This window comes from Crassostrea angulata, chromosome 8, assembly GCF_025612915.1.
Source record: "Crassostrea angulata isolate pt1a10 chromosome 8, ASM2561291v2, whole genome shotgun sequence".
NCBI lineage: Eukaryota > Metazoa > Mollusca > Bivalvia > Ostreida > Ostreidae > Magallana > Magallana angulata.
The window spans coordinates 57,687,519-57,711,280 of NC_069118.1; the positions used below are offsets into that span (position 1 = coordinate 57,687,519).

Sequence of the window (23,762 nt, forward strand, 5' to 3'; positions counted from 1 at the left end):
GTATCAATGTGCAAAGACTTTTATGGGGACAGGCTATTCGACTTAAGCTGCCGACGAGTACTACCGCCTGTACCAGGCCCTGTATTCTGTAGTTTGTCTGTACCAGGCCCTGTATTGTGTAGTTGGTCTGTACCAGGCCCTGTATTCTGTGGTTGGTCTGTACCAGGCCCTGTATTCTGTAGTTTGTCTGTACCAGGCCCTGTATTGTGTAGTTTGTCTGTACCAGGCCCTGTATTGTGTAGTTGGTCTGTACCAGGCCCTGTATTCTGTGGTTGGTCTGTACCAGGCCCTGTATTCTGTAGTTTGTCTGTACAAGGCCCTGTATTGTGTAGTTGGTCTGTACCAGGCCCTGTATTCTGTAGTTGGTCTATACCAGGCCCTGTATTCTGAAGTTGGTCAGTACCAGGCCCTGTATTCTGTAGTTTGTCTGTACAAGGCCCTGTATTCTGTAGTTTGTCTGTACCAGGCCCTGTATTCTGTAGTTTGTCTGTACCAGGCCCTGTATTGTGTAGTTGGTCTGTACCAGGCCCTGTATTGTGTAGTTGGTCTGTACCAGGCCCTGTATTGTGTAGTTGGTCTGTACCAGGCCCTGTATTCTGTAGTTGGTCTGTACCAGGCCCTGTATTGTGTAGTTGGTCTGTACCAGGCCCTGTATTGTGTAGTTGGTCTGTACCAGGCCCTGTATTCTGTGGTTGGTCTGTACCAGGCCCTGTATTCTGTAGTTTGTCTGTACAAGGCCCTGTATTCTGTAGTTTGTCTGTACCAGGCCCTGTATTGTGTAGTTGGTCTGTACCAGGCCCTGTATTGTGTAGTTGGTCTGTACCAGGCCCTGTATTCTGTAGTTGGTCTATACCAGGCCCTGTATTCTGAAGTTGGTCAGTACCAGGCCCTGTATTCTGTAGTTTGTCTGTACAAGGCCCTGTATTCTGTAGTTTGTCTGTACCAGGCCCTGTATTCTGTAGTTGGTCTGTACCAGGCCCTGTATTCTGTAGTTGGTCTGTACCAGGCCCTGTATTGTGTAGTTGGTCTGTACCAGGCCCTGTATTGTGTAGTTTGTCTGTACAAGGCCCTGTATCCTGTAGTTGGTCTGTACCAGGCCCTGTATTGTGTAGTTGGTCTGTACCAGGCCCTGTATTCTGTGGTTGGTCTGTACCAGGTCCTGTATTGTGTAGTTGATCTGCACCAGGCCTTGTATTGTGTAGTTGGTCTGTACCAGGCCCTGTATTGTGTAGTTTGTCTGTACCAGGCCCTGTATTGTGTAGTTGGTCTGTACCAGGCCCTGTATTCTGTAGTTGGTCAGTAGCAGGCCCTGTATTCTGTAGTTGGTCTGTACCAGGCCCTGTATTCTGTAGTTGGTCCGTACTAGGCCCTGTATTCTGTAGTTGGTCTGTACAAGGCCCTGCATTCTGTAGTTTGTCTGTACTAGGCCCTGTGTTGTGTAGTTGGTCTGTACCAGGCCCTTTATTGTGTAGTTTGTCTGTACCAGGCCCTGTATTGTGTAGTTGGTCTATACCAGGCCCTGTATTCTGAAGTTGGTCAGTACCAGGCCCTGTATTCTGTAGTTTGTCTGTACAAGGCCCTGTATTCTGTAGTTTGTCTGTACCAGGCCCTGTATTGTGTAGTTGGTCTGTACAAGGCCCTGTATTCTGTAGTTGGTCTGTACCAGGCCCTGTATTGTGTAGTTGGTCTGTACCAGGCCCTGTATTGTGTAGTTGGTCTGTACCAGGCCCTGTATTGTGTAGTTGGTCTGTACAAGGCCCTGTATTCTGTAGTTGGTCTGTACCAGGCCCTGTATTGTGTAGTTGGTCTGTACCAGGCCCTGTATTCTGTGGTTGGTCTGTACCAGGCCCTGTATTCTGTAGTTTGTCGATCTGTCCAAGGCCCTGTATTCTGTAGTTTGTCTGTACCAGGCCCTGTATTGTGTAGTTGGTCTGTACCAGGCCCTGTATTGTGTAGTTGGTCTGTACCAGGCCCTGTATTGTGTAGTTGGTCTGTACCAGGCCCTGTATTGTGTAGTTGGTCTGTACCAGGCCCTGTATTGTGTAGTTTGTCTGTACAAGGCCCTGTATTCTGTAGTTTGTCTGTACCAGGCCCTGTATTGTGTAGTTGGTCTGTACCAGGCCCTGTATTGTGTAGTTGGTCTGTACCAGGCCCTGTATTGTGTAGTTGGTCTGTACCAGGCCCTGTATTGTGTAGTTGGTCTGTACAAGGCCCTGTATTCTGTAGTTGGTCTGTACCAGGCCCTGTATTGTGTAGTTGGTCTGTACCAGGCCCTGTATTCTGTGGTTGGTTTGTACCAGGCCCTGTATTCTGTAGTTTGTCTGTACAAGGCCCTGTATTCTGTAGTTTGTCTGTACCAGGCCCTGTATTGTGTAGTTGGTCTGTACCAGGCCCTGTATTCTGTGGTTGGTCTGTACCAGGCCCTGTATTCTGTAGTTTGTCGATCTGTCCAAGGCCCTGTATTCTGTAGTTGGTCTGTACCAGGCCCTGTATTGTGTAGTTGGTCTGTACCAGGCCCTGTATTCTGTAGTTGGTCTGTACCAGGCCCTGTATTGTGTAGTTTGTCTGTACCAGGCCCTGTATTGTGTAGTTGGTCTGTACCAGGCCCTGTATTGTGTAGTTGGTCTATACCAGGCCCTGTATTCTGTAGTTGGTCTGTACCAGGCCCTGTATTGTGTAGTTGGTCTATACCAGGCCCTGTATTCTGTAGTTGGTCTGTACCAGGCCCTGTATTCTGTAGTTTGTCGATCTGTCCAAGGCCCTGTATTCTGTAGTTGGTCTGTACCAGGCCCTGTATTATGTAGTTGGTCTGTACCAGGCCCTGTATTATGTAGTTTGTCTATACCAGGCCCTGTATTCTGTAGTTGGTCTGTACCAGGCCCTGTATTGTGTAGTTGGTCTGTACCAGGCCCTGTATTCTGTAGTTGATCTGTTTCAGGCCCCGTGCCCTGTAGTTCACAGTATAGGTGATTTATTGTACAATTTGTTTTAATTTGGAAATTATTAGACTTGATATTCAATTGGCTTAACTGGCCCCGAGGTTATAAAACTTTCTTGAGTACGATCTTGTACTTCAAATCGTACATCGTGCTCCAAATCGTACTCGTACTCAAGGTATCGAGGTTATAAAGATTTTTAATACCCATACTTGTACTCTGGCTGAGTACAAAACGGCAATTTTCTGATTAAGCTATGAAGCTTTCTCAAAGTCGTAAGAGATTTAATCTAAATAAAATGCAGTGCAAACATATAATATTGTTCATATTGAAACGTCGCTATATTATACGCTATAATCTTATCATATTTTCATGTATATGAATTAAAATGGAAAGTTTTTACCATTTTATTATTTACATATCTAGATATAATGGAGATGAATTTAAGAGTAAGGGCGAACTGCAACCAAGATTATTAAAATAACTTACAAAATGTACAAAATAAATAATAGTTTGCTTCATTAATTAATGTACACGTACATGTAAATCTACGTACAAAATACTACCGTTGAATAGCTCGACTTTTTAAGAATTCTGTGTTTAGTCAAATACGACCCATAAACCCCATCATTTAAAACAAAGAAATCAATGAACATGTATCGTTATTAATCAATTTCAATCAGATGTACTTGCTTGGTCCCTTTTTTGATTACAGTGAAAATGTAGGTTAGTTCTAAACATTACAAAGGATGGGGGATCCATAAAAATCTAACACTTTCTATTACTTACTTATTAATCAATTATCATTTATGTTGCATGCCACAAAACATGGAAAGGGAAACATTTATTGAATAAGCGGTAAATCAGTGGCGGGGTCAAGGAGGTCGCACCTGGCACCCTCCACAGCCCTAGAAAAATTGTCCAAATAAAGTTAAATCATACTCCTTCTGGCAAAGAAAATGTACATGCAACTTCCGAGTCTTAATTATCTTTTTTTCTTTTAACTTGGAGGATTTCTCTACATTAGACTGATTTCAATGGTGCAATATGAAGAAAACGCGTGTGTTCAATGGTGTAACTAAAAAACACAGAAAAAAACATTTTGGTAATGAAGGGATTATTGTTATTCTATGCAATCGGTTGAAAATACATGTACTACTTGTGATAAAATGCTTCTTCGCATTTCCATGTGAGAAATTTTTCTCTATATAGCTTAGCTGTGGGAATATTCATCTCTTAAATTGTTTTTTTATTAGCAAGTAACTATTTCGATAATTCATATAGTTATTCCTTTTTTTTATCTAAAGTAACCAAATATTTATGTCAAATGCATCAAAATTAACACATGTATTTCAAATTTTAAAGATGAATAGGAAAAGGCTTGCTCAAAAATATCAAATAACGTTACTTAATATTAAAATGTATGTGTAAATTCTAAACACACATTTTCAAGCCTTGACTAAGTGAGAAAAACTTGAACCATCAATAAAACCCAACAAAAAGGGTTACAGCAACTTTAGTACACAGTTTGACATTCCCTGAACACGTTGTTTTGGTTTAACGTGGTCCTCATATTGGAAATTTCAAAAGTATTTCAATTAGTGAATTTTCTTAAACTCCCGTGCACATTCCCGAAAATAATGAAATGAGAAACTTTACGTGTGTCCTTGGCTTAATTTTGGCATATGTTCATTGATGCAATTCCAACCCCCACCCCCGACCCACCCCTTCAAGATATTAGATGTTTTTTTCTCACAAGAATTAAGGCAAATATAGTACATTTATGTTGCAATTAAATCGGAATACCCATATAATTTCCTTAGTGTATACTATATGAGTGTGAAAATAAACGGATCTTCTCAGTATTTTTGTGATTTTCCCAAGTATATGTTTCTATTTTCGCATTAAACTCTTCCCTGTTTTTCCTAATACAGGAACTGCTCACTAAATATCTTAAGAGATATCCACTTGGGGGCAACATAATTATACTTAATCATCACATGCATGAATCACTATCTGAGTCTCATTAGAGAGAGAGAGAGAGAGAGAGAGAGAGAGAGAGAGAGAGAGAGAGAGAGAGAGAGAGAGAGAGAGAGAGAGAGAGAGAGATTTGACATAAACACAATTTGTTGATAGTTTTACCAATTACACTGGAATTGCTCTTTGTTGCTCAAAAATTCATAAGTTATAGATGCAGACACATATCCATGCTTGCAGATGAAGAAGGTAATATGTACTTGTAAATAATGTGTTACATTTTGTTGATAAATAATTAATCTGAATACATGTACAGTTTGCCTACATGCCAGGACTATTGACATGAATTAACGTTCTCTGTCTTTCTCCAGAGACGTTAAATTTCATCGATCGGCTTTTGGAGCATACTCAAACTAGTACGCAGCTGAGAACATATTTCAAAACTTTTATAACCTCGGTTTTCAGAGCTATACTCAGTGAAGCACATACTCGGAGTAAGGAGTACGAGTATGGAAAAAAGTTTTATAACCTCAGGGCCTGGGTTTTTTTCTCTTACAAATTTTTGCAATATATTAAACATTTTGTACAAAAACATTTGTTGTTCAGGCTATGATATGTTATTGTTGCAACAACTGTGTGCTGGTTTTGCTGTCCTGTCAGCTGTTTATAGTATTGTCTATTCAGAATTTCATGGCGATTTTATTAAATGTTTATGTCGACTTGACAGAGTATTATTTCGTCTTGTCATATACATGTACGAGATATCTTAGATCTGGTGGCATAGTTCTGACACCATTTGTCAGATAGTTATGTCGAATTGTCAGATTGTCAGAAGTCAGCTTGTCGAATTTTTTATTCCAATCAGTTGCAACAAAAAGAATTTAGGCCAAGTAATGGCCATTTGAGATTAGATTTTAATTTTAATCCTGCCGGTGTAAAGAAGAATATTTACATTCCACATAGTTTTTGCATGTAAAGTGTGTTGCAAGCTACGGCAGTTATAACACTGTAATGCACACAGGGTACTCAATGGTTAAAATGACGAGTTTTATTATGACGTCACAAACGTTAAACGCTGTTAACTGCAACGTCACAAGCGAAAATGAAAGTTCACGCTTGCGGTTGTTACTGTGGCTTTTCCACTAATATGAACTTACCCTTAGGATAAGATAGGAATTTTAAGGTATAAATCACATTTGCAGACCAGGCATGAAGTTTAAATAATGTAAATATAAGCATTAAATCATTTTTTGTGCATACAAATTGAGTAACGTGCGTTAGCGCGTTATGAAAATTTGTATGCAAACATCGCTGCAGTTATGAGACTGTATACTTCAAAAACCCATGATTCAATGCAATAATAATGACCCCCGTAGAATAACGACCGGGGTCATTTTTTGACGTAGAATAATGACCCCTCTTACTGTAGAATAGTTGGATTTTTCTGTAGAAAAAAGACCCAGGGATAATATTTATTCATGTTAAACACGAAGAGAAATGACCTCCGTAGAAAAATGACCCCCTCTATAAACAAGAATAGAGTTTAGTTATACCCTGTATCCATTGAGATATCTGACTTTGAAATTACCTAAATTTTCACTCTGTTCAACTGATTTTGAAGTTATAAACACCGAACGTATAAAGAAATTGCTGAATATAGTTTTCATATCCGTAGCAAACAAGCACACAAACACACTTACATGGACACATATTGATTGTTAAAAGTTAACTCTCTACTCTCGTCTACATATGGCGGGAAATGACGCGCTGCACTTGTGTAGAAATCTGCTGAACTATTTTATAATACTTGATACTTTACCAAGAATTATTCTTAACAATATTTTATATAGCTCTATTATTTAAAAACGATATTTGATTAACAAAATATATGCACAGCTTGCTAAACTTTATTTTATCGCGATTTTACAATTGCATCGGCAACAAATTGGCAGGTCTACACGTGTGTGTTCTGAAATCTGTGCAGGTGTTGCTAATGTTGCAGAGTTATTCCGTATTTAAAAAAAGAAAACAAAAGAAAAACAAATTTATACACTATGAGGAAATTGTGTGATAATCAACGAACAAGTGTGAAATGAGCCTATTTACGTTAGGTTTTTAACAATCTATATCTTGACACGTCAATTTTCCACCAATACACTTCCGATCAATTGAAATGTTTTCCTTATTGTTTTCTTCCTATACCTCTTGTTTCGATCGGCTTAATCTGATAGGGCATTACTGAGACACTTCGTTAAAAATTATTTTTCTGAAAAGTATGAAACCGCTCCAAATTTATTAAGCACAATCTTCCTATGAAGTAGAGGAGTGTTTTAAAAAGTGGTGTCACTTGACAGGTGCACTGCGTAAAGATACCCAACCATGTGCCGAGTGAGGCGTGACTAATCTTGTCTTACCAGCAATGTTGGTAATATTTAAAAGTGATTTGGGAAGTTAGAGTGTTTAACTATTTATATACTAAATTCAATAACAATTCTTTATTTCTTTAAGCTTTACAGCTTATCAGTATATCATACGTTTAACATGAAGTGGTAGTGTTTTTACAGAAGAACTTGTGCATGTACAAATAATAACATATACTGCTATATGTACAGGTTGAGAAAACATAACAAAAGACTATAACAATTATATAATATAGTTGTCGCTTAATAGCATACTTTAAGGAATGAATTTGCCAAGATTACAGAGATCTTTAACATCTTGAATATTAAAAAACTGAATTAATTTAAACATAGAAGGTTTTTTTAATAACAATATTCTTTCATGCATAATCTGTGCAATGTTCTGTATAAAGGACAAACAAATAAAAAATGGAATTCATTTTCAACACTATAGTTTTGCAATGTGGGCAAAATCTATTTTCTCTATTTGTGTTATTATATCTACCAGTTTCAATAGCCAGGCGATGTGACGATAATCGTACCTTAGTTATATATTTCAGTCCGGTCATATGACGCCCCACTGTACATCGATATTCTAAACATTTGTCGTAATGCTTTTATAGTGATCATGAATATACTTTTTTAGAGCAAATGTGTGAAGAGTACCTGACTATAGTAAGTTTTGAATAGATAATAAAAACTGATCGAATATAATAAGAAGAGATTTTATCTAAAAGCGTTGATAAGGGGTTCGGGCTTACTTTAGGGGTTTATACCCCCCTTGATTTTGATCACACAAACTTAGAAACACACGCGTTAGGTAGTGGAAGTTTCTTGATATATTTCTAACAAGGGTCGAGGGCTTCTATCATATCTATATGTGTCCATTGAATTCTATTTGTGATTTAGCTCACTAGAACTTTGTCATTTTTTAAACTCTTCACAACGATATTGTGGTGAATAGTGGTCCGTTTTCTCCCTTTTCTTTAAAGTGAACATCAAACGAATTACAGGGCAGTGCAGGAAACCTAAAGGGCTATCATGTCCAGGTCTCAAATTTGGTCTGTATGGATACCATCAGGTGGTTCCGAGGGGTTAATATCTCCCTTGATTTTAATCACACGATCTTTACTGCCTCCGAAGTTGTCAATGCTCCTACAAACTATTGATGCATTTATCATTTTGATATTGACTAAAGTATGCCGATGATAACGTAAAATATATATTCTGTTAGGGGACTCTCGGTACTTTGACGATTTAGGGGGCTCTCGGTACTTTGACAATTTAGGGGGCTCTCGGTACTTTGACGATTTTCCTTTCTACTGGCGTAATGGCTGCTGTTTTAGAGACTGTTAACTTCAGCATGGTTAAAATGCCAAACAATGGAGTACACTTTTCAAAATTTTGATTTCATCATTAATTCTGGATGATGCACTTGCATATCTATCAGTTGGGAGAAATCGTCAATGCAAGTTTAATTCATGAACACTATCGAGTTTACTCTTTCACCGCCAATAAACAGAAATTTGTTTCATAGTGTCTTGTATTTCGAAATAATTTTAATGTGTTGTCACTCGTAAAAATGAAATACTTATAAATGTAACTCGTTAACATGAAAACCATAGCCCCGATACATGTACAATAGGTCAGTATCTTGTTATAACGGATGGGTTTTTTTATTTACTAAGATATACCCCTTTTTACACATTAAGTTTATTCGAGTATGAATAATAATTTCTGTTACTTTCTGTAATCTGCAGTAAAAATTACAATATTCTATAGACTATTTCACAAATAATAAAAAATTATACTAAAAACTTTAATCCCTAAGGGGGTCATTATTCTACAGGGATCAGTTTTCTCCATGTAAAGTGTGCTCATTTATATAAACATGACACTTATTCTTTAGGCAGAAGGGTCATTGTTCTACGTAAAATAAAGACCGGGGTCATTTTCTGCATAGAATAAAGACCGGGGGGTGGGTGGGGGGGGGGGGGGTGGGGGTTGATCATTCTTCTGCGTCGAAAAATTACCCTCAGTCATTTTTCTACGGGGGTCATTATTCTATTTTACACCGGCCCGCTTCTCTAAGTATTAAATTTTACTTTTAGTTTTATAAAATACATAAACTTCCTCAATCCTTTCTTTTAAAATTGAATATAATCATAATAAAATCGTATATAAAACATTCGAGAAAATTGGGGATAAATATTGAATATAGAAAAAAATCTTTGTTCATCTTGACATTACACGAATATCAGGTCGTTACATACTGCATGTGGGATCATTCAATGCCTCATAGAAGCTTTGTTTTATATAAAATATATTGACAAAATAAGGAATTAGTAATGTAGCAAAAATCACAAACGATACGATTACAAACGAAAGTATGAGGAAATTTAAAATTATCTATTTTGCAAAATATATCCTATCCGATCAATCAGAACATTGCGCTCATCGGGTCTATACAGAGACCCCAGATATGATTAAAAAATCAATTTAATAATCAGGATAATGTGATTTATTTCAGAATTGATGTGATAAGATTAATTTTATTGTGATAATTTTCCATTTGGGTCGCCATTTGGAATTTTATTTAGGATCATTTAGGTCGTAATTTGGGTCCATTTGGTTTCATATTGGGTCCATTTGGGTAAATCGACGCACCGGCTGATTCTATGGTGCAAGTTTGCAAGCAGACGGATTCGAGAGATGCCAGATGCAGAACAAATCTCAGGGAGTGCATTGTCATAAGCATAACAATCTTGTATTTATTTACAAATGTGTATACATTTTAATTAATATTTCTTACGAATCAATATTTACTATAATAATAAGTACTGTAGGCGGCTGGTCGTAGGTTTTTGTGCAAAACGGAAATGCTGTACCAAGGCATCCAAGTTTAAATTGAAAGAGGGGGAAAGTTCAGATTGTTTACATGCACTTACAACTGTTGTAGGCTTTATATATGACCTGATTTTTTTTTAACAAGTCACGTGATTTTAAACAGGCACGACCAGACCAGGAAGAGAGCGAGGTGGAATGCCGCCATGTTGAGTTAGAGAGGTTTGTAGACTCGTAGATCTCTACTGGCGTGCAACCAGTTCTCGCCGAGTACCATTTCTCGCCAGTACATTGTGACGTCATTTTATCAACACATAAAATTATAGACGAAAAATGACGTCACAATGTACTGGCGAGAAATGGTACTCGGCGAGAACTGGTCGCACAGTATAATGTACCTATTTAATGGTGAAATCGTCAATGTATTAGAATTTATATTATACATGTGTGTATTTAACTTATCTCCAGTTGAATTCTAGAAAGATTAATATATTGCATATGAACAGTTCGACCAGAGACATTTAATATTAAACAGGAGTCGGCGATTTTATCAATTTGTTGTAAATGCTTAGCGAGCTCGCGAAGCTCACTGGTAGGATTTTGCCTGTTTCTCATTTATTTACAACAAATTGATAAAATCGCCGACTCCTGTGCTCAGATGCAGCTGGCCGTAGTTTTTGTGTAAAACGGAAATATATTGTAAGCCTACTGCAGTACTGTACTATTGTTATCCAATTGGCTATATGCAATAATATAAACCCCAAGACATCCCAGTTAAAATTGAAAGAGGGGGAAAGTTCAGATTGTGTTTATGTAGGACATCTAGGCTTTATATGACCTGAATTTTAAACAAGTCACGTGATTTTAAACAGGCACGACCAGACCAGGAAGAGATCGAGGTGGAATGCCGCCATGTTGAGTTGAAGAGGTTTGTAGACTCGTAGATCTCTATAATGTACCTATTTAATGGTGAAATCTTCAATGTATTAAAATTTATATTATACATGTGTGTATTTAACTTATCTCCAGTTGAATTCTATAGTATACGTGCCATAACTGCTATCTTCTTAATCTATTAGCACTCTACCAAGTAGCTTTATTTATGACCCTTGTCCCCTAACCGGGCCATGGGCTTAGTTGCTGCCCATAGATATCCTTGTAGCACATTTGCTTCATTATCTAAGAAATAAAGAATAACGGGATAACTTCCTTGGACAAGTTTGAATACATCTTATGTTTTAAAAAATCTAAGTTTCAATAAACAAATAATTTACGTTTTGGATTGCACAGGTCCACATCAATACTGGTGTGAATGCGTACATGACAGGGGACAGTTTAATGCAAAACACCCTGTAATATTGAAATACGAGGCGGAGGGAACCCTGATGTTAGGCTTGTTATTTGAGGGGAATAACTAAATTGCTTAACTATTTATTGCATTCAGTCTGTAGTAAAAGAGCTCATGTCCATTTTATTGATACATGATAGTACTGATAGCTTTGTTTTACCAGATAAGGATGATTATAAAAATGCGTAAATATGGCCAACATTTTCACTTTCAGGTTCAGAACTTGAAATGTCACTCAAAGGGAAGATGATTTAACCCCCTCCCCACCTTTAATTGGTGAATATGTGCATGGGTAGACATTAACCTACAAATCTTCAATATATCAGAGACATGAATAACAGAGATTGGCAACTCCGCCATTAGCGTGTTTTGTTGTTGAAAATGTTACGGGTCCGACCTTACTTTGAGAATTACTTTTTAGTAAACTGAGATGTGATCTTAAACCAAAAGTATATTGTTTTTATGAAAAAAAAGGCAAAGGTTTTAGACATTTTTGAAACAAAAAATTGAAAAATAAGATTAATATAATTATTGCTAGCGCTCGAGAGCGCTAGCAACTATGTTAGTCTTTTTCCCTGGAATACGCATGCTCGACTCCATAGTAGGGATTCTGCGAATACTGTACTACTGTAGATAAACTGTACCATTTGAATTTCGTTTTATCATTTTCACATTAAGTTTTGTGTTTTAATGTCAGAAAGTAACAGTAGCTTAGGTCTTATAATGCAAAGTTATTTTCAATATGATAAAAAAATAGCTAGCTTTATCTTAAATTTCTTCAAGCTTAGAAAACAACTTTGGATATGTTTTCTGAGCTTGCCAGAAAGGCCCGAGAAGATACGATTGCTACAAAATGTACCGATGGTTCTTTGAAATTTTCACCTCGAAATTGAAATTACAGTAGATACATAATGATTAAGGCACAGTCAATGAGCTATGCCATTGCCGATGTGAAGCACACTCTAGATTCACAGTTCTAAATTGAGACCCCACTCCAGCATTATTCCACCACTGTGCCTTCCTTTTAATTAATCGATTTAGAAATATAAACCAATGTTTTAGAAATCTGCCTCTGTGTTTTATGATGGCTACAGCGCTAGCTCACCAATCTTTTTAAAAGATAAGCTTGTATATAAAATATATTGGCCAGTTATAAAACATCGGCGAAATCTTGGACGACGGGTAGCCAACTGCCTCCTTAAATTCCTCTTTTAATTTTGTTTATAAGAGATAGACTCATAAAAATATAATATTTTGGATGTTTTGGTAATAGCTTTTAGCTATACATGTTGAAAGATACACTGATTTAAACTGGGAATACTTTACAATAGGGATAGCGAGATTTCGATCAGTTGCCAATCTCTATTATTTATGTCTCTGAATATATATGGTAGTTTATGGCAGTTGGGTGGTGCTGGACCTGTGAAAAAGGGCAATTTTCAGAAAATTTCAAGCAAAAAAAATTCTCTGCATCCACAGAGAGAATTGTTCAAATATCAACTTCCAAAAATGCTGCCGCAATTTCTGTAAATTTTCTCTGCATTTTGCAAACAAATGATAAACTACTGATGATCAATGATACCACAGATGATCTGGTGTTACCTTGAAAAATACATTGCTTGTGTTACATAAATCTATGTATTCCTTAAAAAGTCTTAATATTTTTCTGTTTATTTTGACAAGAACTATGATTGATTATTAGATATATCTTCTTCATTATACATTACAGGGTTTGTGTCATCTATCATACTATTCGGCCAGCCTGGTCCATAATTTCTGGTTGCACACCCTGATTGAATCACCATTGACTGACTGAATGAAGAGACAGGTGATTTAAACTTAAAGGGTAATACAGACTGATAATTTTACACAATATATAGCAAAGATTGGTATTGCTGCATTTTAACACTGTACTTTTTTGCCATTTTTATGTCACCTGAGTCACTCAAGTGATCATTTGCTATTTGTTTTCTTTCGTCGTCGTGTGTTGTGCCTTATGTGAAAGGGGCATAGTCACAATTTGAGCTCTTTTTTGTCTCTTTTTTGTTATTTTTATTGCTTATTAAAGTATTTCTAACGTGTAACCAAAATTGTTAATGTCTGCTGTCGATCTTTAAGTGAGATGCAGGCCTTACAATTCTTTGTAACTTTTTGTTTAATACATCAGTCGCAATGTAGGAAAACTTCAGTTACCATGAATAAGAACTTTGTCCATCTGCTTGTTAACTATGCACTTCAGTAAACAACTTCTACTGTTTATCAATCATCATTATGTTTTAATTGTGATACTGTCTATCCAAAAACCCAAATGTAAACATCAATATTGCATGAGGTTTGTTTACATTGCAAAGAACTGAAAGCTTCGTTTCTCAATTGAAACTTCACAACTGACATTCAGATTTTGATTGACCATTAAACATTAGCTTGATGAAGCAACATGTCCATTAAAAATGGTAAAAGAAATTTATCTCTTATCTTGACCATGCCCATTTGGCATTTGAGCATTTTCAGTTCTTTTAATCTCTGGAAACCACAAGGATTATCTTCATCATTCTTAATGTGAAACATCTGTAGGAAGATTATGATATAGATTCATGTCTCCCAACTCCAAGACTTTTTTCTCACCTCAGCTGTAAGCTCGAGTGAGCTATTTTGATCACTTTTTCTGGCATTCGTCTGTCTGTAAACGTATTACGTTTTTGATTTCTCTCCAGAATCAGTGGGTTGATACCAACCAAAGATCGCACAAAGCATATTAGGTTAAGAGGATTCAAGTTTTTTAAAATGAAAAATAGGGTTAATCGTCCAAAACTTCGGGTAATTTTTTGTATGCCGTAAATTACAATTTTTTAACACAAATAGATTTGCAACTCTAAAGTTGTCCATCGAAATACAAAAATTTTCAGACCAGGAGCTACAGACCTTTAGCTAGAATACAAATATTTTAAAATCTTAATAATAAAATAAATAGTGCCTGTAAGGGAGGGTAACAGTTGAAATTGATACCCCTTGAAAACCATTGTCAACCTCCACTACATAATGCATTGTTATTATGCCCATAATGTCCTCGTCTTCAATTGTGTGAATTTCACTGCATATGTGACAGGGGTTGAAGCATTTTATTTTGGGGTGGGGTGACAAAGAGGCCATTTAGTGAACATGTATTTTAGGTAATTTGATTCTGTGGGGTAACCTATGGCCGTTGGACATGTGTTGTCAATTAAAAAGGTTACCGGTACATTTTTAACTCTGTCTTCTCGTGCATTGAATGTTGTAGCTATAAACTTAAGCATGTTGTGTGCATTACATATGAAACTGTGATTATTATTAAAAATATGACCCTGAAGCTAGGGTATAAATAATCCGAGAATTTTCTTGGTCCCCCTTTTTTTTCAATGAATTGATTTTTGCAAACAGCAAAGAATTAAAGTAAGTGTATCGGTCAGAGGAGCCTCAGATTCAGCTTTAGACTCTGAAATGCAAACATGGGACTCCCTGACGGGTCCATCTAAGAGCTATGGTACTCAGGTACTAAGGCCTGTTGGCATTATTTGTTTGTCATTGCCCTGACAATGTTGTCGAGTTTTACTTGACGTTGGTTTGCACATGATCAAATATACTGAAAGTCGTTGTGGACTTATTAACATTATCTGATAATGTGTGTGTCAAATTTTTGTCATATCTCAATCTGATTCTCAATGAAGTTTTTAAGTCAACTTTGTATTTATTTCTTAAATGATTCCTGCTTTTGAACAATATATTTGCCAAAAGTTATCAGTTCATTTTTCTTTGTTATGGATATGAAATTATTTTGTTGCGATTCTGAGAATGTTACACAGAATTTGATTGGACTCGGGTGACTATTAACTAAAGTATTCATCTTGCATACCACTTAGATCCCATGATGAGACATTTAATTACTTATCTTTGAATTTTTTTTTCAGATCATAGATCAAAGAATCTGAGCATGGATCCCTCTCGTAATTGGGCCCAGGATGTGTTACGGTGTCGTCTCTGTGAGACTCCGGGCCCCCCTATGTACTGTGACATTTGTCACATACATCTGTGTAAAGCCTGTGTGGGGGAACATCTCTCTGATTTATCCAAAGAACACAAAGTGCTGCCATTTGAAAAGAGAGGATCTACTCCTAAATGTTCAAAACATTCCAGAAAACTATGTGAACTTTACTGTGAACAATGTGGCATTCCTATTTGTGCAACATGTCTTTCCTCTAAAGAACACCGTGGTCATATATTTATTGAAATAGTAAATAATATTGACAGCAAGAAAGAATTAATTCAAAAAGATTTACAAGAACTAGAGAAATCCATTTATCTTAAATACCAAGAGATTGCATCCATTATCCCAGTCCAAAAATCTGCTCTGAATGAAAACTCCCAGAAATTAACAACAGAAATCAACAAACATGGAGAAGACTTGCACAGAGAAATAGACACCATTATCAGAAACATGAAATCTAACATGGAGGAAACGGACACCAAACACCTGGCTGTCTTAGACAAACAGGAAGATGAAATTAAACACACCATTTCTGAAATCACACAGACCATTGCTGAACTAAAGACATTACTGGACTCCAATGATGTCAGCCATGTCTCTGCCTACAAATCCAGGAATGATGAATTCAGAAGATTGCCTCCTAAACTCACAGTGTCCTTACCAAGTTTTACCCCTCAGAAGATCAACAAAGAACAGCTTTATCAACAGTTTGGTTCTCTGTCAGCGTCATCTATCAAAACAGAAGAACATGGCTACACCATGGAATCTCCCGGTGCTGAGTCCTCTCCCCCGGACAGACCGCTCATTGATGTACCACGGATCATCACACAGATATACACTGAGTGTAAACCATTATACAGTGTGTCCTGTCTGAGTGATGAGGAGATGTGGACGTGTGGTAATGACAAAATCATGAGTCTGTACAACCTCCGTGGGGAACTAGTGAAGTCAGTCAAAACAAAGTCAGGGAACGATCCACAGGACATAGCAGTGACAAGGAGTGGGGATCTAGTTTATACTGATAGAGACGATAGCACTGTGAACATAGTGAAGAATACACAGATACAGACAGTGATCAGACTACAGGGGTGGGGACCTCGCGGTGTCTGTAGTACCTCCTCTGGTGACCTCCTGGTTGTCATGAACAGTGATGATGATAAACAAACAAAAGTTGTGCGTTACTCTGGCTCCACAGAGAAACAAAGTATTCAGTACGACAACAAAGGACAACCTCTCTATTCATCTAGTGGATATAACATTAAATACATCAGTGAGAACAGGAACCTAGATATCTGTGTGTCAGAGGCCCGTGCAGTAGTGGTGGTCAATCAGGCCGGGAAACTCCGGTTTACCTACACTGGTCCTCCCTCTACTACCAAGGAACCATTCTATCCATACGGCATCACAACAGACAGCCAGGGTCGGATCCTGACAGCAGACTGTGACAAGCACCGTATCCACATCCTGGATCAGGACGGACAGTTCCTCCGCTACATTGACAACTATCATTTACAGTCTCCATGGGGTTTATGTGTGGACACCAGAGACAACCTCTTTGTGACTGAGTACAAAACAGGTACAGTGAAGAAAATACAATATAACATGTAAACAAACTGTGTATAATTATCTATAAAATCAATGTAGGTAGATAAACTGTTATGTAAACAGACTGTGTACATATATTACATATAGATAAAGTGTTCATCTTTATTATAATATGTCAGAACACTCTGTTTATATACCACAATATATATATATATATATGTGTGTGTGTGTGTGTGTGTGTGTGTGTGTGTGTGTGTGTGTGCATAAAATTATGATGTGTATACCATTATGTGACAACAAATTAATTAACTGTGTTTAGATCTATTTTATCATATTGACTTTACTAAAATGATTCCTGTGTGCAGAATATTACATGTACATGTGTCAAATTATTGTACATAAACAAATCACTGAAACATTTATATGTGAACTTCATGTAATTTATTTCATTAAAGTTGATTTCATAATATCTTAATTGGCTACTGACCTCAGTACATCTGGGGAGCAGCGCTTGACGTTACTTATTTTTCTCTATATAAAAATAAAAACTACCTACCTAAAAACTGAATAAGGTTTTATTTATTTTATGAAGAGAAAAATAAGTAACATCAGGTGTCTGTGTTGAAGAGGACAAACCAACATTACCATACGGTTGCCTATTTTGAGGATTGAAATTTGAGAAAATGCAACATTGATAGCTGGAAGTTTAAACATACAAAGCTATTTTGTCTGAACAAATTGATATCCCACGTAAATTTACAGAAATGGTTTACAACCATGCGCGGATCTAAAAGGGAGGGGGGGGGGTCCGGAATTACATTTATTTCTTGATCTACGCATGACAACTTTCACAATTTAAAATAACTATGAAAGTTTTGATCTAAGTTTAATTCCCCTGACCCCCTCCCCCTTTCTTTGATCCGCGCAACAATTTATGTACCTCTTACCCAGTTACGATATAGGTAGTCTACGAGTTGTGTCATATAGCTGATACAGAGTTACCTCTCTTTGATCAGAATTTACATGATTTGACAGCATCCAGCAATATCGCGAAGGTATTAACACGTGCGCGGAACTAAAGGGGCAGGTAAAGTGGGGGGGGGGGGGGGGGGGTTAGGACCCCTTACTGATAAAAGTGAGAAGAAAAAAGACTATAGCCTAAGGGCATACGTAGAGAGTACGTTGGTTTCCGTCGAAGATTGACCCCTGATTTAATTGTTGCATGCTCGTATCTAAAAAAAAAAAAAAGGAAGCCTAAAGGTAAATTTCATTTACTATGTAAATTCAATAAATTTATGAATTTATTTTCAGAAGGGGCTCCGGACACCCCCCCCCCCTTTTTTTAGTTGTACGCATGTGTTAATATTGACTTGGGTGCGGAATTAGGAGGGTGTTTTCCCCGTATTGCTGGATGTGCTGATTTCTCTATAGAAATTATATTTTAGGGAGAAAAAACGTACGAATGTAAGGACCGAAGATCAATAAATGCCGACTGATACATGATAATTCCTGTTAACTTTTTGTGTGAAAAGTGGTTAAAATAGTTAAATAGGAAGAAAGACTCGTCGATAGAGTAAGTTCTATGCTTATCCGGAAATAAATCAGTATTGCTTCAGATCTAGAACTAGCAACTTTGTGACCAATACATTGATTCCTGTTCAGTTGTTAAAATTTTGGAGAAAAGAGGAAAAAAATGAAAACATAAAATGTTTAAAAAATCATAACTCGTCATATCACTTACAAAGGTTATAATAACAGAACGAAGTGATAACTTAAGTTAAAATAAAACGGAACTGTTTTTTTAAGGCGTCGAGCTAATGCTCGGCAGCCTTCTAGCGATCGTCTGGATTGGCAATCGTCCAAAATTCACGCGCTGCACCGCCTTTTAAATGCGCATTATTAAGAAATAAGTTCCTAAAAGTATTAAACGTATTACAAGATTTTTTTCCCATTTATTCAACTAAATTGTGCACAAAAAACCCAACTTTGCCTCCCTGGTGATTGACAACTCATTGCATAAGAATAAATTTGCTTAATCAAGAAATGGCGGATGAATATAATCAGGCCTAAGTGTAAAGATTCACTAGATATTATTTTAGTTTATCGCTTACATTTTAATTGGAGACCGTGCCCGATAGAAATAACATTTTAGATGTAAATTTATTTGTTATCGGGCACGGTCTCCAAAATAAATGTAAGCGATAAACCTATCTAGTAATTTCGTTGCAAAAAATAAACTCGATAATGCAGTTTGTTTGGTCAAGCAATTTAGATAGCACGTGTTGTGGATTTGTTTGTAAACAACCATACCATAGGAAATCTTGTTTCAAACGGGAATTGAAATAAATAAATGTATGTTTTATTATTATAATTAGGGACACACTGTTAATGTATTCAAATTATGAAACTGTGAAAGTTGTTCAAAGACTGTTTGAAGCAGAAAGAAACAAATTATTTTTGAACTTTGGAATTTCTTCGATTTTTGCAATTATGATGAGTTATTGTATTAAAAAAGCACCACTACCTATTTTATAAGAAAATATACTGATTTTTGTTTTTAAAGCAGCAGAAAACATATTTCATATACTTTCTATTCTAAGTCTAATATCATTTGATATGACTATTATAGTACAGAAATTCAAATTATTGGTATCATTCTACATAAAAGAAAAAAAATGTCAGCTCGACGCCTTTGTGGCCGTTCCGGCCTTTGATTCTTCTTTCAGACAATAAACCGATGTAAAAATGAGAATCAAATAAACACGTGAATTTATTTGATCTGTTGAGATCTTCACAAGTATGTGGCATCCTAAAACATGTTAATAACATTTAGAGTCTCTAGGGTTTTTTCAGGTTTATTAAAAATTGTCATTATTTAATTTAATAATTCGTATTTGTTAAATATGGGCAAGGGAAACTTCATTTTATATTTGACGAGACATATCTCACTCATATTATACACCATTGATTTTTTAAACTTTAAGATATTTTTTTCTTTATCTTGCAATAAGCTATTATAAATGTTCTTATAGAAGAATTAAGTTAACGAAAGTTTATGAAGAAATAAATAGATAATATCAGAAATAACAAAGAGATTATTTAAAACATCTATATACGTGCTAACTGCTAAAAGAAGTAATTGAAGTAGTATAATTGTAGAATTTTATTCCTGCTTCGCCTTAACTGTCAAAAATGTGCATATATATGCATGGCATCGTTTTGTTAATAGTCGCTTAAAAAAATTAGTCGCTGACATTAGAAGCATGCATGAGAGAGAGAGAGAGAGAGAGAGAGAGAGAGAGAGAGAGAGAGAGAGAGAGAGAGAGAGAGAATAAATATCGTATCAGATACTAGTATAATTTGGAATTTATATAAAATAATTACTCTGCATGGGTTTTTTTTTATATTTATATCAATATTTATATGTCAAATTCAATCTACATATGCCGTCTACAGCTAGATTCAGTGTAGAGTGACGAAAAACGTACCGTCAGAATTCCCGCGCCGGCGAAGTCCACTCGATATTTCCGCAATATGTTCACGAGGGTAAGAAAACGCCTGTAAACTTTACCCAGTGGCGTCGGAAGCAAATTGAAAGTTGGGGGGGGGGTAGACTAATCCTCAGAAATCTTGACGAGCAAAAAAAAACTAATATACCCTATTACCCCAATTTCTCAATAATTCAATTTTTTCATGGTAAACTTGCAAACAATTATATTTGCTGCGAGAAAAAGTGTGTGTGTGTGTGGTGGGGGGGGGGGGGGGCTGGACCCTCTATGATGCTATGTGGCCAATGGTAGGGTCTAACTTTGCAAAAAAAGTGGGGAGGCTAAGCCCCCCCCCCTAGCCCCCTGGTTCCGACGCCTATGTTACCGACCCCACAAATCTCTGTAAATGCAATTTCGTTTTTCTTATCGTTTGTTAAAGTGTATTTAAGACTGAATATAGTCAGAACTTTTGCTTGTGCAAACTTGTATTATAACATTATCAAATAGATTTAATTGAAGAAAAAAAAACTTGTAGATTTTGACTAAAACGAATGGGCATCTACGCTATCTTATCTACCCCCCCCCCTCCCACCCATCTTTATTACTATTTCTTTATAAGTACTGTACACGTATTTTTAAAGCTTAACTCTCAAGAAATAGAACGAGAGAAAATGTCATCCAGTTTACCTATCAATGACTGCATATTCTGCTTTAGATCATAAGCCCTTACTTACCAATGCTGAATTGCTAGAATTTAAAGTATACTTTTGCATGCATTGTAAGAATTTAATTATTTGCGCAATTTGATAAACAGAGAAAAAAATAAATAAATAGCACTACTCATCGGACCATGTAGACCGGGATTAAAAACTAGCCGGGGTGGATTTACCATAGATGTATAGATGTAGCTTTGTTTTCCGCCTTCTGTAAAGAGTCTGTAGGTTACCAAATAAATATTTACAGCGCTTGAAAAGTAGTTTTATTATATAAATAGTGCCTGTTTGGGAGGGTAACAGTTGAAATTGACACCCCGAGAAAACCATTGTCAACCGACGCGAAGCGGAGGTTGACAATGGTTTTCGAGGGGTGTCAATTTCAACTGTTATCCTCCCAAACAGGCACTATTTATTTTGTTATACTGAATGTCTTTTTTAAAATTTTTAAGAAAATTTTACTGCTTTTATTTAAGGAATGAATTCAATATTTATTTGTTTTATACGATATAAAATGGTTTGGGGCAGTTTACGCTTTATAAACCGCGAAGCGGTTTATAAAAAAGCGTAAACTGTTCCAAACCATTTTATATTGTATAAAACTAATAAATATTGAATTCATTACTTATAATTTAATTTTTTACTCTTCATTGTAGATAAAAACGGTCATTTGACCTTAACAATGATGTAAAATTGTACAAAATTCAAACGTAACGTCAGGCGTATTGATACGTATTTGACGTTAGTCTTACTATGACGTAGGCAACATTCTTTATACGATATAAAATAATTTTTTAGCCAATCAGAAAGCGCGTTACAACCAGAATTGAATTATATAGGAATAACGTGAATTCTACAGCGAACCGTACGCGCATAATTTTCGCGCATTTAATATTTTTTAATGTTACCCGTTGCCAAGTGCGTTGCTAACGCTGAGGGTAATAGTAAATTTTATTAACTGCGTCTTAACCAATCAGATTTCGGTATTTAACATGAAAGTATAACAATAAAACTTATTGCATTCTTGAAAGATCACCATTGAAAACAAACATGGAGCAATGATAGGATGCCGACTTTAAAAATTATAGAATAATAGTAAATTGTTGGAAAATTGAAATAAATAAAATCATGGGGTTCATTGATTAACCTCTCTGCACTGAGATTTGTATGTCAAATTTCATCGTGAAACCATATTTGCGGTGAAGGAATCTTGAGAGCTGTGAAATGGTCCTAAGTAGTCAATACATATACAAAGGTAGTGGCTGGACCATTGCTTCTGAGACATTAATTAGGGATGTATTATGTAATTGTAATTATGCATGCTTCAACTATTGACAACAAGTAAAACGAGGGAAACAAAATCATACAATACCACTGTCCTGTAAACTCATCTTTCAACCAGAGTTTGTCTTTTTTTAAAAAAAAAAATAATAATAACCCAGAAACGAATGTTTCTTGTTTGTCAATTTATTGATCAACAACTGCCTTTTATATTCAATCAGTACTCTTAAAATGTGTACTTCAAATATCCAGCACTCTGACACATTATAACTCGGGTCACATCCAACAAAATGCTAGTTAATACTGATCTCCTAGAGTACTTCTCATCCTATGAAGAAAAATCTGCATGAGTGCAAATCAATAATTCATGTAATAGTTATTTACAGCATGGCCACAGTACGCTAGTGTATAAATAATCTACTTGAATGTGATTAAAATTTCACACAGTCGGCCACATCCGTGACCGATCATATCCGACATGCCAACTTTTGGGCAAAATAAATAAAAAAAATTAAAAATGAAGCATGTTATAACATGGTGATGATATGAATGGACATGAGGCTGAATGTTTCATGCATGGGAAATAGTTTCAGTGAAAATTTTCAAAACATCAAGATATAAATAAAAGACTTTAAACAAACACACACAAAAAGAATTTCAAGCTTGTAACACTTCAGATATTTAACATGCAGACTTCCCATATACATGTATAATATTTACAGACACAGTCTTTATAATTCAGTGTTAATTAGCTAGCTAGAGGGAGTAGATAATTAATAGGAATATAGTTTGCACTTGGGTACATCTTTGTCGGAACACTCTCGGCTTTTGTTGAAGTAGTACCAGCACCCATCCTTACGAATCAGCTTCTTTATATATCCATTGTGTGGCCATCTGTCTGCCTGTAAAAGAAATGAAATCTCATTTAATAAAGTTATAAATCATCATTATAACAGCATAAAACAAGTGAATAAAAAATAAATTGAGGAGGGGGTGTAGAGACCCCTACCCTCACCCCTTCCCTTGACCTAGCATGGAATGATTTGTTCAGTGACCAGGCTAAACTTTATTTTACAACAAAATAATTTTGATGATAGAACATTCTATCTAGATGCCATTCACAGCAAATGGAGACATAATGATAGAATATAATAGAATGAAATTATGAAACAATCAAATCTGGAATTTTTAATGGTATTTTATAGAAACA

At 36.1% G+C, this 23,762-nt stretch overlaps 1 protein-coding gene across 8 annotated transcripts; it reads left to right on the top strand.

Moving 5' to 3' along the window:
• The first annotated feature begins 9,768 nt into the window (after positions 1-9,768).
• LOC128158590 (uncharacterized) lies at positions 9,769-17,500 on the top strand. 8 transcript variants are annotated; one of them, XM_052821504.1, is made up of 6 exons: positions 9,771-10,079; positions 10,323-10,378; positions 11,029-11,084; positions 11,719-11,780; positions 13,234-13,350; positions 15,449-17,500. In XM_052821504.1, the coding sequence occupies exon 6, from the start codon at positions 15,472-15,474 to the stop codon at positions 17,131-17,133; it is 1,662 nt and encodes a 553-aa protein (XP_052677464.1). In that variant the 5' UTR covers positions 9,771-10,079; positions 10,323-10,378; positions 11,029-11,084; positions 11,719-11,780; positions 13,234-13,350; positions 15,449-15,471; the 3' UTR covers positions 17,134-17,500. The 8 variants fall into 8 exon arrangements, with proteins under 8 accessions (XP_052677468.1, XP_052677466.1, XP_052677469.1 ...); XM_052821508.1 differs by having other exon boundaries at positions 9,769-10,378; positions 13,234-13,332; XM_052821502.1 differs by lacking the exon at positions 11,719-11,780.
• Positions 17,501-23,762: the final 6,262 nt, after the last annotated feature.

Excerpts from the sequence above, each read along its gene's own strand:
- LOC128158590 (XM_052821508.1), top strand. The coding sequence starts at position 15,472 with ATGGATCCCTCTCGTAATTGGGCCCAGGATGTGTTACGGTGTCGTCTC.